Below are 14681 nucleotides of genomic sequence, written 5' to 3' on the forward strand. Positions count from 1 at the left end.
TTGTAAATTTAGATGCCTAAGGTGGAGAAGTTGGTGCAAGTCCCTGCTTAATAATGATGATGCAGCATCTGCAGATGTATAAGGTTTGGCTGGTACATGAATAATTCAGCCCTAACCATTTTAATTTACATCAACATTATATCTGTTTTCGCCACTACTCATATCACTGCCACCATTGTTTAAGGGCAGCCACACATTTTACATGAATGTGTGGAGCTTTAGTTCCGCTAAAACCTCCACAAGAGAAGGTGTTTTTAGAGCATGTTAAACAGGATTATGCAGTGTTTTGCAGACCTCCTCCATTTCAAGGACCTGTATAGGTTGCAATTCACTTCTGCTTGTGCCCCCTTTGAGCATGGCATTTTATTGGTAGCTTTAAGGGGTGCGTTAATCTTTACCTGTTTCGATTGCCCTACGTCTCTTTGTTTCTTAGAAGGTGGTGTGTTCATTGAGTCATTCACATGGCTTTGTGATGCCTCTACATCAATCAGTAATGGTGAAGTTTGAACACATAAACTATATGAGAGCCGACAATGAATGTCGATACTACCCAAAATTACAGTTCACGTATTTCCAGGGGCAGCCTGGGATGAAGCATAAGCATCAGTATTTTCTACCGGGTGCGCTTTCAGCGCATCTGACAGCGTTTTCTACCCAATTCCAAACTCTCCTCAACTGACTCCATCCTTGAGTTTATAGCTCCCATTGAAATGGATCACTGAAATAATATCGAGGGACAGAATATCGACCAACAAAAATATCGTTGACAAAATATCGAGAGACAAAATATCGAGTTTCTATCTACAAACAGGTAAGTACAAAAATATCGAGTTAAAAATATCGTTTACAAAAATATAGTTGTAAAAAATATCGACTTTAATAAAAACAATGTTTAATTACATTAATATAAAAAAGTAATTACTAAAATATACTTAACAATACTTAAAATAACTTTTAATAATTAAATAATTAATGAAAGTAAAAAAATAATATTTTTTTAATCATATTTCTTAAAACATATATATATATAGTAACAAAATGTAATTAAATAATAGCCAATATTATTAACGTACAAATACAAAAGAGTAAAAATTACTTTCCCCCTCCAGTGGGTGCAACAGTAGGGAAAGCGTTGGATAGCGTAGGGGTTAAAATTACTATTCCCATTGCAAAGAGTGCAACAGTGGATATATGACGTTACAACGCAACTTTTACAACGCACTACCATTACAACGTAAGTATTGGTAAGTATATAATAATTTTTTTTATTTAAATTATTTAAAATTAATTTAATATAATTTAATTTAATTTAATTTCATTAAATTAATTTAATGTAAATTTAATTTTACTTAATTTTTACACTGTACCCCTGTACCCCAAAAACCCAAAACTGACCCTGAACCCTAAAAAAACCCTTTACCCAAAAACCCAAAACTGACCCTGAACCCTAAAAATACCCCTTTACCCAAAAACTAAAAACTGACCCTGAACCCTAAAAATACCCCTTTACCCAAAAACTAAAAACTGACCCTGAACCCTAAAAATACTCCTTTACCCAAAAACTAAAAACTGACCCTGAACCCTAAAAATACCCCTTTACCCAAAAACTAAAAACTGACCCTGAACCCTAAAAATACCCCTTTACCCAAAAACTAAAAACTGACCCTGAACCCTAAAAATACCCCTTTACCCAAAAACTAAAAACTGACCCTGAACCTTAAACATACCCCTTTACCCAAAAACTAAAAACTGACCCTGAAACCTAAAAATACCCCTTTACCCAAAAACTAAAAACTGACCCTGAACCCTAAAAATACCCCTTTGCCCAAAAACCAAAAACTGACCCTGAACCCTAAAAATACCCCTTTAATTTAACATAATTAGCAATTAATCAATTAAATTAAATTAATTACCAATTACATTTTAATTAATTAACAAATATTTTTTAATTAACAATTAATTAAATATTACTACCAATTATTAAATTTACATATTTAATTAATTATAATTAAATTACTTCCCACCCTTTTCCCCTATAAACCCACAACCCGCTACAGGAAATAAATTATTTAAATTTACACAATTAGCAATTGATCAATTAAATTAAATTAATTACCAATTACATTTTAAATAATTAACAAATATTATTTAATTACCAATTAATTAAATATTACTACCAATTAATACATTTACATATTTAATTAATTATAAGTAAATTACTTCCCACCCTATTCCCCTATAAACCCACAACCCGCTACAGGAAATAAATTATTTTAATTTACATAATTAGCAATTAATTAATTAAATTAAATTAATTACCAATTACATTTTAATTAATTAACAAATATTTTTTAATTAACAATTAATTAAATATTACTACCAATTATTAAATCTACATATTTAATTAATTATAATTAATTTACTTCCCACCCTATTCCCCTATAAACCCACAACCCGCTACAGGAAATGAATTATTTAAATTTAAACAATTAGCAATTAATCAATTAAATTAAATTAATTACCAATTAAATTTTAAATAATTAACAAATATTATTTAATTACCAATTAATTAAAATTACTACCAATTAATACATTTACATATTTAATTAATTATAATTAAATTACTTCCCACCCTATTCCCCTATAAACCCACAACCCGCTACAGGAAATAAATTATTTTAATTTACATAATTAGCAATTAATCAATTAAATTAAATTAATTACCAATTAAATTTGAAATAATTAACAAATATTATTTAATTACCAATTAATTAATTATTACTACCAATTAATAAATTTACATATTTAATTAATTATAATTAAATTACTTCCCACCCTATTCCCCTATAAACCCACAACCCGCTACAGAATAAAATTACACAATAATTAAAAAAGAAATCATTAATTAAAAATAATTATAACATAAAATGACACTTTTCACACATATTATAACATAAAAAACACTATAAATAATTAAATATTATTTAAAAAACGATATTTTTTACTATCTAGATTATATACTTGGATATTTTCACTTTCTATATTATTTACAGTCGATATTACTTCACTTACCTTAAAAACCATATTTTGGCTGTCTATATTCTGTCCTGTCGATATTTTGTCCAAACGATATTTCAAACTTGATATTCTGTCCAAACGATATTTTGGAGTCGATATTATGTCTGTGCACCCATTGAAATACTTAAAAAATTTCTGTTAGCACTTGTATGACTCTTACTAGGCTGAGTGTTACAGCCTGTTTTCCTCTTCACCATAGTGCATAAATCACGTAAATTAAAAGTAAAATCCCAAGCAATCAAGAGGGGTGGCTCAACCCAGCCTCCTCCAGGCTCTGACGGGTGAGGAATGGGCCTGCTTTTGGCTGCTGGCAGGACAGGCGCACTTTATAGTGTAGGTGTAGTTGCTGTGTCTCGTCTCCTCAACACATGTGGCACCACTGGAATTCTTAGCCTTGGAGTCCAAACAATGTCAGCATATCTTAAGCTGCAGGACAGGCACACTTTATAGTGCAGATGTAGCTGCTGTACTCCACCTCCTCCAGCACTTCAGCACTACAGGAATCCTGGACCTTGGAGTCCCAACATTTCAGCATGTCCCACTCTGTGAGCAGGGCATGCTCCCTTTAAAGCACAGGTTTGGCTCATGTGCCCTCCCTCCTCCATACATGTGGCACCACAGTAATCCTGGACCTTGGAGTCCCAACAATGAAAGTGTGTCCAAAAAATATTGTCAACCAACCTATTTGGAATGGTGTGACTGCACAGTGATTACATAACCAAAACAGTTTCTAGTATATAGGTTAGGTTACATTTTCAATGAACAAGTCTAGATGTGATTAATATGTTTACTTCTCAGATCTGCCTGAGAAGATGCAAGAAACATCATTTACAGCTATTTTCAAATTAGTTCCAACTATCTAATTCAAATGTACATTTTGGAAATCATAGGTGTAAACTTAACTTAAAGAAGGTGCATATTATACTTGTGAGAAGTTGGCCTGGTATGATGTCCACTAATTAAAGTGGGCACCTTGCACCAGTCCAAACAACCCTTAAGGTGATTTAAAGGGTCTAAGATAACCTTAGAAAGCTAGCAGAGTAGTAGCTATATTAAGAAAGTTGTATAAGAACCACGACTCAAGTCAGGATGATGTTGAGAGGACGTAGAATTGCTGGGACCCCAAGGAACCACCCAAAGTGAGTAGATAGGGACATCACGGAGGATGGGTGCAGTGTGGGAACACAACCACGTGCTCCACACAACTCTATCTGAAAGTCGAGGTTGGAGTTTTAAAGTGTAAGGGCCCTTCAAAGTGGACTTCGAAGAAAGCCTGTGGTAGACAGAAGGTTGGAGAGCCACCCCATCCGTGGATACTGAAGTACTCAAGTTACCTATCCAAGAGAAGCCGGGTGAATAGAGATGAAGCGGTGTCGGAAACCGCCATCGAACCCAATGGAGGACCTCAAGAAAACGCTGTTGCTGGAAGGGAGAAAAGTGTGTGCTGGAATCCAAATGTGTATCTTGTCAAGGAGTACTTGAAAGCAGAGGGGACAGAGTCTGGGTCACTTGGGAGTGACCAGGGGCTCAGTAGACGAGTTCCCACAGATGTCGGGTGATTCAGGTGAGATGACGGAGCTCTTGACTCTGCAGCTGCGAGGACCAGATGATGTTGAGGATGACCAGGAGCTGGATGAGAGCTGTCCCGCAAAGAATGTCGAGTGCTGAGGGGTCGGTGTACGGTGGGAGCACCAACAAGCCGTGGCAAAAGCAACCTATGTAGAAAGTCAAAGAAGAGTATGGTTCAGCCCAGCAAGGTCCAGGAGACTCACCAAAAACAGTGGAGTCAGGGCAGGCCTTGAGCAACCAGGGGAGAAGAAGAAAAGCAAAGTCGACCCTCAAATGGACCTGCAGACTAAAGGCACAGTAGTCCCAAGAGGACCTACAAGCAATTTCACCATTCAACAGGCCACGGAGCACTCAGTGCAAGGGGGTTGAAGATCTTGGTAGAAAATGGTGACAGATGTTGGGGCTACTTGGAGCCCAATGCACTTGTTAAGGAATGCCAGCAAGCACATGCACTTGCAAATGAACTCGGTGCACAGGGGTTCAGGTATTGCAGTTCCCACGAGGGATACTGGCCTCAAACTCGGTGAGAGGGCAGCTCGGGTCTTGAGGTACATAGAAACCCACCTCCTGTGTTGCTTGACCATTCATAGTCCATAGGAGCTCAGGAACAGCAGACCGGTCAGCAGCGATGAGGTACGTGCGAATGCAGGGGAGTGACACCTTCTCTCCAAGGGTGATTACCTTCAGTTGGCCTTAATGCTCCACAGGTCCTGCACGGATCCTATATGTTGCACAGGCACAGAGGATGCCTCAAACTGAGAGGGAGACGAATTCAGGGCCAAACAAAGTGCAGCGAAGTCCAGAGTGTCCAGACGGTTGGTGCAGTGGTTTCGGTTCTGAATCTTGTCCTTGATGAATCTAAGGTCCCACAGCCAGGTAAGCCCTTAAATACCAACAGGAGAGGGTTGAAAAGCTTCAGGAGACCCTCCCAGGGGAAGGTCTGGACAGGGGGAGGTTACTCCCATGTTCTCTGTCCAGTTTCGCGCAAGATCGGGAGCCAACTACTCCCAGGACTGGTTTGAACTGGACTATGAACAGGGGCACTAAATATGCCCCTGAAGCAGACTTTCAGTCACTAGCAAGCACACCCACTCAGCCCTAATACACTAAATCTTGTCTGGGAGGTGATCACACCTCCCTGCGACAGGATACCTATTGTACTGCCTTCCCCTTCTCAAGCTTGGCTCAGCAGCAGGAGGGCAGAAATGTGTCTCTGGTCGGCAGCAATCATTTTGTGCTGTCTGGGACTATCAGGCTGGTACCGGGAACACCAGGGACCCCACAAAAAATTCTTCTGAGGGTTGGAATCATACCTCCCACACTCGTTACCAGTGTGGGGTTTTGAATCCAACATGTTTGACACCAAACACAATAGAGTTTGTTTCGGCTGTTTTAGAGTTGGTCATCATGCAGTCAAGTAATGCCCCTCTATATAGGCCATGTCTGTTTCGCTGACAACCCGGGATAATGGACTCTGTAGGCTGCAGGGGTGTACTACTCATACATGGACACCCTCTCACTTAGAACCATGCATCCTGCCCTTAGGATTGTAAAGACCTGATGTAGGAGTAACTTATAGGTTTTAAGTGCAGTGACCCTTAGATATAGTAAACCTATATCTTTTGTGAGTGATGCATGCACCAACCTACGCAGGCTGCAGTGGCAGGCCTGTAGTTCCATTGTGCATGGCCTCCATGGGTCGCATAATACATGCTTCAGCCGATGGGAGGCCTCTGGAGTACCTATGACCTGAGTACATGGGTACTGTATACTAAGGACTGTCAAGGGTACCCCAGTATCCAATCTGGAGGGTACTGAAGTACATAACATAACAGTTTACGGAGAAAGCAGATAGACTGGGGTCCTGATTAGCAGGATCCCAGTCAGACTAGTCAAAAACAGCATCACAACAAGCAAAAGTGGGGGTAATCATAAGAAGCAGATCCTACTTTTCTACAATACTACATGAGAAACAGCTGATTTAAAACCAGTTTGCCTGTAATCCCTACTCCAAGTTATCAATCAACATTTCTGGCTGTGTATTAATGAACCTGCTCCCAGAGAACCGTGGCTTGTTTTCTGGGCCCAAGCAGGCAAGTCTGTTGTCAACACTGGGCGTTTAAGATGGCTTTGCTGTCTGGGAGGGGACATGAAGAGGCGACTGAACAAAGAATATCCTTAAGAGTTCTTTTCATGACTTGTGACAACAAATGGGGATGGCAGGAACTACTCTCTCCATCCTAGACGACCTGGCTCTAAATCCAGTGGGAGGAAGAACCAGTATGAAACCAGACTTAGGGAAGGGCAGCTCCCCTAAATAAGAGAGTGTGATTTGGTCTACAACAGTTTTGCCTTTTTATTGTTTGAAACAAATGTTTGGAGTAGAAAATGTAGTTGCTGGAAAGAGTATGACCTCAGCCTGTAAGCAAAGTTATGCATTATGTGCAAGCGTTTTTACAGTATTATGACCTCTAATAAAGGTAAGTGGGCCCCATATTTTAAGCCTATTTTAAGCTAATTTCCTATCTGCCCGAAAAAAACAGTGCGTGCAGCAGGAGAAGGCTTTGTCCTCAAGTGGGGGACAAGTTCCTTTGTCCCATGGCCCCAGTAAAGCCTTTGATGCTAACTGCCATGGTGGGTCGTTATATAGCGATCATGTGTGGCCGAAGGTGTCAACTCCTGCACACACATGTCTTTGTTTCTGGCCTCTGGGAGCAGCACACGTTCCCCAGCATGCGGTCAGACTTCTGTCTTGGCGGCAAACCCTCAGAAAAGCTTGCCAAAGCATGCGAACACTGATTTAACTTGAGAGGCACTGTCTAAAGTGCCACCTATGTACATGCTGGTTAGACCTTGACACCACCATCTTGTTAGGGGTTAAAAAGCACAGTGTTTGACACCAAACACAAAAAGAATTGACTGTTCCACAATGGAGCTGGATATCTGGGTTTGTCCAGTATCCAGCCCATGTTATCCTATGGAGGGTCGGTCACTTGCGGAAGAATTACATTTGGAATGCTACCACAGGGTGACATATACTTACACATATATCTGCACACATATAATATAAAGCACCCTGCCTCCTGGGCTTTAGGTAGCCTGCCTATCATTTATCAGTTTCTGAGCTCCAGTTAGGTAGTGCTTAGAAGCCTCTCAATAGCGTGACAAGGGTGTCATGGGTCATGGTGCAAGCAAGGAGAATGCCCCCTTTAACTGCTGTTGGGGTTGTAAAATACAGTATTTATCAGGGTTCAACGAGCCTTGGTGCCACTGTACCTGTTGCACCAATGGTAATCACGCTCCTGAAGACTGTATGGTTATATCACAAGCTGTACATGTTTGTATTCATGTTTTTATTGTCCCACAACATTGCTTGTACAACTTTACCTACATGGTGCGTTGAACCAACGATGATCAGCTCTGAGAAAACATAGAAGCCGATTCACGCACATTTTCAAGGTTTAACTGTACCGCAACTTTAATGGTCACACAACATACATGTGGGTAAATTTAATACTGTTCTAGCTTCACATGCTAACATTTCACAGGAAGCATTGTGGTTGGGGAAATGTATGCGAGTCACGCAAATATGCATTAGGTAGCTTACTCACAGACACAAGGGCCTATCACAGAGGGGAGGTGTCATGTTGGAAAAGTTGGATTTACTCCTACACATGAAAAGTGTACAGTAGTGAAGTAAATGATCATGTTAGGAAATTCACCAAGCTCCTCCAATGGCACATAAATAAGTATATAAATAAGTATATAAATACATATTATGCGGCGGTTCCAGGCCGCAGAGGGATCTCACTGCCCAAAACTAATGGGCATTAGGAGAGAGGAACTTTCCTCTTTCCGAAGCTGCAGGGCACCTTTAATGAAGCCGGCAGAGTCTCATCCAAGGCTCAATGGAGGGCCGAGAAAAATGGTCCATAATTAGCTGCAGCGGAGGTCACCCACTAGAGGGCGTTAATTGGCAAAATGAGACCTCAAATCCCAGCGTGCATTTAAAAATGAACTGCCACCAAAGGAGGAGCACTGAAGCCCCCTATTACGGAAACACGCTGGGGAGATGCGGTAGCCACAAATCACCTCTGCTGACACGGCCTCTGAGGAGATGCAAACAGCGGCATCGCAACGCGTCAGGCCATGGACTTCAAATGGATGTTAAGCTGCCTGCTTGGTTTAAATAGAGTTGTCACTCACCTGCAGTGCTGTGCGGCCTCAAGCTTCTGGGCGTTTTTGGTTTTATATATATATATCCTAATATATGTATATATATATATATATCCAAGACACCGCGTCTTTACTCCATTCGCTCAGGCATTCCCCTAGGCAAGGATACGCAGACACGGACCAATTTCGTGCAAATTATTTACTCAGTACAAGTTAGCGCATGTATATACATATGTTACCTACTGGCGGTCGCCAGTAGGTAGTTATAGTTAGGACCTAGTTTCCATAGGAAATCCACAACATTGTATTGGGAATAACTTTGGCTCCTGTTGATGAATCTTCACGAATTTCTCAAAGAAGATAGCCCGCTCCTTCCCTGAAAGTTTTGGGGGGATTCGTCAAGTGTGGCCTGAGAAAAAAGGGGGGTTCCAAAACGTGTTTTCCCCATGTTATTTTCCATAGGACGATTAGACACGGCTACAGCCCAAACTGCCGAACGGAATTACAAGAAATTTGGCAAAATGGTAGAGTCTGATTCGCAGATCACGCTTTTGCTCAAATGGTGTAAATCCCTCCAGTAGTTCCTGAGAAAATCAAAAGAAAAAAAAATATATATCTAGGCGCACATACCGTACGCGTACGGTACGGGTACTGTACGCGTACGGTACGCATACCTTCCCGAGCACGAGCTGCATGCTGATTGGCTGTCAACTGTTTGTCAACTCTCCTAACCAGAAATTGTTGGCAGCCATCTTGTGCCTCGGTAGACTGAGGCACAAGAAAGCAGAAAAACAAACGTTTAGAACTCAAAAAGAGGGCAGGGTAGAAGCACCCTGACCCCCTAGGCCTGCTCAGGGGGTCCCACAAGGACACCTAAGGCCCCCCCAAAAAATTTTGGGGGACAAAAAATCGGCGGGGTGCGTGTACGGTACTTGTACCGTACGCGTACCGTACACGTACCTTTCCGAGCACGAGCTGCATGCTCATTGGCTTTCAACACTCCAAACCAGGAAGTGTTGGCAGCCATCTTGTGCTCCGTAGACCAAGGCACAAGAAAGCAGAAAAACAAACGTGTAGAACGCAAAAAGGGGGCAAGGTAGAAACACCCTGACCCCTTAGGCCTGCTCAGGTGGTCCCACACGGACCCCCAAGGCCCCATTTTTTTTTTGAAAAAACCCGGTCTGCTTTTTTTCAAATTACCCCCCGGGGGACCAAATCCTGGGGGCATAGTGAAAAAGAAGTGTGGGGGGCCCAACCCCCCCCCCCCACACTGCCCCGGGGACCGCCACCCCCTGGGGCAAAGCAACGCAGCCCTCTGGCGCATACTGGAGGTTCCAAGGGGAATTGGTTCCACCTCTGCAAACACGCCAGGGAGCTGCGTTGCAGAGTTGTAAAAAGGGGCGTGGCCACATTACACCTCTCTGCAATGCAGTCCCCTGGCGCATACTGGAGGTTCCTGGTGGGCTAGTTGGCCTCCATGGACCCCGAGTATGCAAGGGGAATTAGTTCCCCCTCTGCAAACGCGCCCGGGGGCTGCGTTGCAGAGAGGTGTAAAAAGGGGCGTGGCCTCATTACACCTCTCTGCAACGTAGCCTCCTGACATATACTGGAGGTTCCCGGTGGGCTAGTTGGGCCCCAGGGACCCCCAGTATGTAAGGGGACTTAATCCCCCAACTTAGAACACTCTACAGGGCGCATTAGCACAGTGGTGAAGGTAGGGGGCGGGGCTTGAGGTGATGTGAGTGCAAACATGCCCTGAGGCGTGTTTTAAGTTGGGGAATTAATTCCTGTTCAATCCAGAGGCCCCCTAGGGGGCAACTAGTCCAACAGGTATCTCCAGTAAGCGCCACGGAGCTGTGTTGCAGAGTGTTGTAAAAAGGGGGCGTGCCCTTTGAACACCTCTCTGCAACACAGCTGCCTGGTGCATACTGGAGGTACCTAGTGGGCTAGTTGGCTCACAGGGGACCTCAGGATTGAAGAGGAATTAATTCCCCAATTTAGCTCACTACTATTCCTGAAAAGTAAATTTAACTGTACTTACCAGTAACTTGAATTTCCTTCCATAGAATATCATTGCCTGCTATATAAAATATTTATAAATTAAAAAAATATTTATAAATTTAAAAAATATATATTAAATTAAATATTTTTTAAAACATTTTTTTCATATTTATATTAATCATATGTAATGTAATTTAAAAAATAAAATATCTAAAAATAAATAGTTTAAAATAATGTAGTAAATCGGTATAAAAAAATATAACAATTAATACATTTAATAATTATCATTTAAAAAACCTTGGAAATTCACTGAAAAAACCATAGGCTTCACACACGTTATAGTTAGGAATTAGCATTTAAAAAACCTTGCAAATTCACTGAAAAAACCATAGGTTTCACACACGTTATAGTTAGGAATTAGCATTTAAAAAACCTTGCAAATTCATTGAAAAAACCATAGGTTTCACACATGTTATAGTTAGCTGGACATTTCACTCATATAAAACCTTTGAAATTCCCCCGTTATAGTTAGTTCAGCTAACTATAACTCGTGCGCCCGCAATGCACTGCTGATGACATCACATATTACATCACTCATGACATGGTCAGTGAAATCACTCATGACATTACTGATGACATCTCAAGTGACATCACAGATGACATCACCGATGACATCAACCAGTGAATGTATGTCTTTCTGAAAAATTAATATTTTTCCCAAGATGAGGATGCATAGCGCAGCAGAAGCAACAGAAGTTCCAGGAGAGGAGATGCATTGTGCAGCAGAATTTCTGCATTGCGCAGCTGGGGTTCCTATGGACTGCGATGGGCGATGCAAAGTCATCCCATCGGGGAAGTCCATGCAGCAGAAGCAATGCATTGGTTCTGATGGCAATGCATTGAGCAGCAGAGGCAATGTGCCAGGTCAGCAGGAGATGTACCACACCATGGAGGAGATGCGTTTAATCTGCTGATTCCACAGATGGGCTGACAGTGTACTTTCAGGCCCACCTCCAACGGTTGTGGATTGGGGTGGCACCACTTGGGAGGCCAGGACTCACAGACAACAAAGTCCAGGTGCTTGGTTCCTGGTGGTTTAAACCCTGTTCTGTCCATGAGGCTTCTGATCATCAGGAGGCCATTCAACTAGTCCTGGAAGTCACTCTGTGGGTACTGGGTTTAGAGAGGCAGGTCTTTCTCTTCTCACCCAGGCAAGAGGCTAGTAGGGCAGCAGGTCAGCAGAGCATCAGTCCTTTGGAGCAGCAGTCTAGCAAAGTGGCAGGCCTCTCAACAGCACATCAGCCATTCCTCCTGGGAGAGTCCTCAGATCTAGAAGTGTACTGAACATTTGGGGCCTGAGGTCCAATATTTAAGCCTGGCGCCCACCTTGGAGTAGAAGAAGCTTCTTGAGGTTTCCTCCCCTTCCTTAAGTGTCAGCCTTCACCTACATCCCTTCCATGGCACCAGTTTGCCCGGGGTCACAAAAGACCATTATCACATTCTTTGTGAGAGTGCTCAAGCAGAGCCATAGTGAAGTACAAGGATGGTTGGTGACAGCTCCCTGCCTGGTTACTCAGAGAGACCCATCTTGCCAAAACCTAGCTTCTAGTTGTCTCACTGTCTGAGAGCAATACACAAAGACAAGTTGCCAGCTATACCTAGTCATGTAACCCAGGAACAGGCTGCAGGCACCAAATGGTTAGGAAAAGAAAATGGCAACTTTCTAAAAGTGAAATGTTTCAGATTGTGACTAAAAATCTAACTTTACCATTGAAGAGGCCATTTAATTGCAATTTTTTAAACGCCAAACTCAAACTGTCTACCTCCTCCCAATAGGTAGTTATCACTTATTAAACATAATAAGGTATCTCTAATGTTATCTTAAGGGAGAGGTAGGGCTTGCAGCAGTGAAAAATGAACTTAGGAGTTTTTCACTACTAAAATATGTAAAATGTAAAAGTACTTGTCCAATATTTTAAATGCACTACATCCTGCCCTCTGGGCTGCGCAGGGCCTAGCCCAGGGGTGACTTACATGTGTTAAAAAAAAAGGGTTGTGCATGAGAAAAGGTTTATTTTGCCCTGTCAAAATGACAGTTTACAATTGAACACACAGGCTGTAATGGCAGTCCAGACACGAGTTTAAAGGGCTACTTGAGCGGAATGCACAATGAGTGCTGCAAGCCCACTAGTAGCATTTCATTTACAGGCCCTGGGTGCAGGTAGTATTAATTTAATAGACACTTACAAATAAATTAAATGTGGAAATTAGGTGTAAGCCAATGTCAACATGTTTTAAGGACAGAGCACAAGCACTTTCACACTGGTTAGGAGAGGTAAAGTGCACAGAGACCTAAAGCCAGCAAAACGAAGTCAGCAGAGCAGGAGGGCTGAAGGGGAGAACCACACCAAGGATGCCCGGTCTAACAAACACTTATAATAATACTAATATTACTGATAAAAACAACAATAATAATACTAATAATGATAATATTAATAATAAGTATTGTTGTTACTGTTATTACTACTACTCTTTACAATAACCTATCAAAGCCTAATCTTAAAATTGCATCAGCAAACTGAATTCTCCAAGTTAATGCATAGGATAATTGATTTATTTGCTTTCCTGATATTAGTAACTCAGTACATAATAAAGTTCTGCACCCTGCATTGCTAAGTTCATTTTGATTGCAGTGTAAATCAAATGACTCTCTTATCATTACTTAAAACATAATTGCATAAAAGTAAGAATAATCAGTTGTTTTTTATGAGACAAGTATTCCCCAATATTTATAATCCTTATGTTTTTCAGGGCACCGTAGAGGGGATTGTCAGATCTTCAGACAATGGCGTCATCAAATGTTCTTTCATCATAAGAAATAAAATAGCAACTCCGCATGGAAATGCCAGCAGTTCATTCTATATATTTTTGACTAGTGGCCCTTCCCAGAACGGTAAGTCAGGACACTCATTGATTGTACTTTTCAGACAATTTCCCCTCCCAAATTAATAAGTATATTAGTTTTAAATTGACCATTCCTCTTCAGAACATTTATTCGAATGACCATGATTTTCCCTTCTAATGACACTTTCAGGTGACTTGTGTACTCTTTGAGCACAGGAATATATCACTGCACATTTTATTTTGAAACTTGAGGTTTATGCATGTCATTAAACAGTCACTGATAACTGATAGAATATACATACTTATTGTTACATCTAGTGCTAGCCAAGATCTCTTGGTTTTACTGAGATTATATTTGTAAGAAAATGTTTTAAAAGAGCTTTCAGTCAGACCTTTTTATCCATTGTGTCATTCACATTTTAATTCCTCCGATTGTAGTATAAAGCCTGGGGCACAGGGTCAGCCCACTTCAGTTTCTGACTAGTTTCACTGATGACATTCTGCCCTTTCACAGGGACACAGTAGTACATTTAAGTGTCAGGGCACTGTGTACTGTTTCCTTCCTAGAAGGTCCCTCAACACTAAAGGTTTGTTAAAACCAAGACAAAACAAAATATATAAGCACTGATAAAGCCACAGGTTAGAATCCAATGCCAAATCCTGTGGCTCTAACAATGCTTGTTGGCTCAGGTTGTCACATCATATGGTCTGCAGTGCTACTGGCATCAGTTGCAATTTGAACTGAGCACAAACAATTAGTGGAGCCTACAACAAGCAAAAGGCAATTTATTTTCAATCCGACTGCGGATCACAATTGAGTTATGCAAATATTGCAAATCAGGATTTCAAGAGTTTATGGACGAGAAAACCCCAATCACCCTCAAATGGGATTGTTCTAGGTTTGTGGGCAATTCTTTGGGTGCAGTTTCATTCATTTTGGGCTGAAGTGGATC

At 41.2% G+C, this 14681-nt stretch overlaps 1 protein-coding gene across 1 annotated transcript in view; it reads left to right on the forward strand.

The window, feature by feature from the left end:
* LOC144776444 (putative ferric-chelate reductase 1) overlaps nt 1-14681 on the forward strand; it is a 321596-nt gene that overhangs the window by 145623 nt on the left and 161292 nt on the right. Inside the window, exon 9 of the mRNA XM_078659268.1 lies at nt 13636-13777. Coding sequence (XP_078515394.1) covers nt 13636-13777 — 142 coding nt within the window. The remainder of the gene's footprint in view (nt 1-13635; nt 13778-14681) is intronic.

The sequence above is a fragment of the Lissotriton helveticus genome, chromosome 1_1, assembly GCF_964261635.1.
Source record: "Lissotriton helveticus chromosome 1_1, aLisHel1.1, whole genome shotgun sequence".
In the NCBI taxonomy this organism is placed as follows: domain Eukaryota; kingdom Metazoa; phylum Chordata; class Amphibia; order Caudata; family Salamandridae; genus Lissotriton; species Lissotriton helveticus.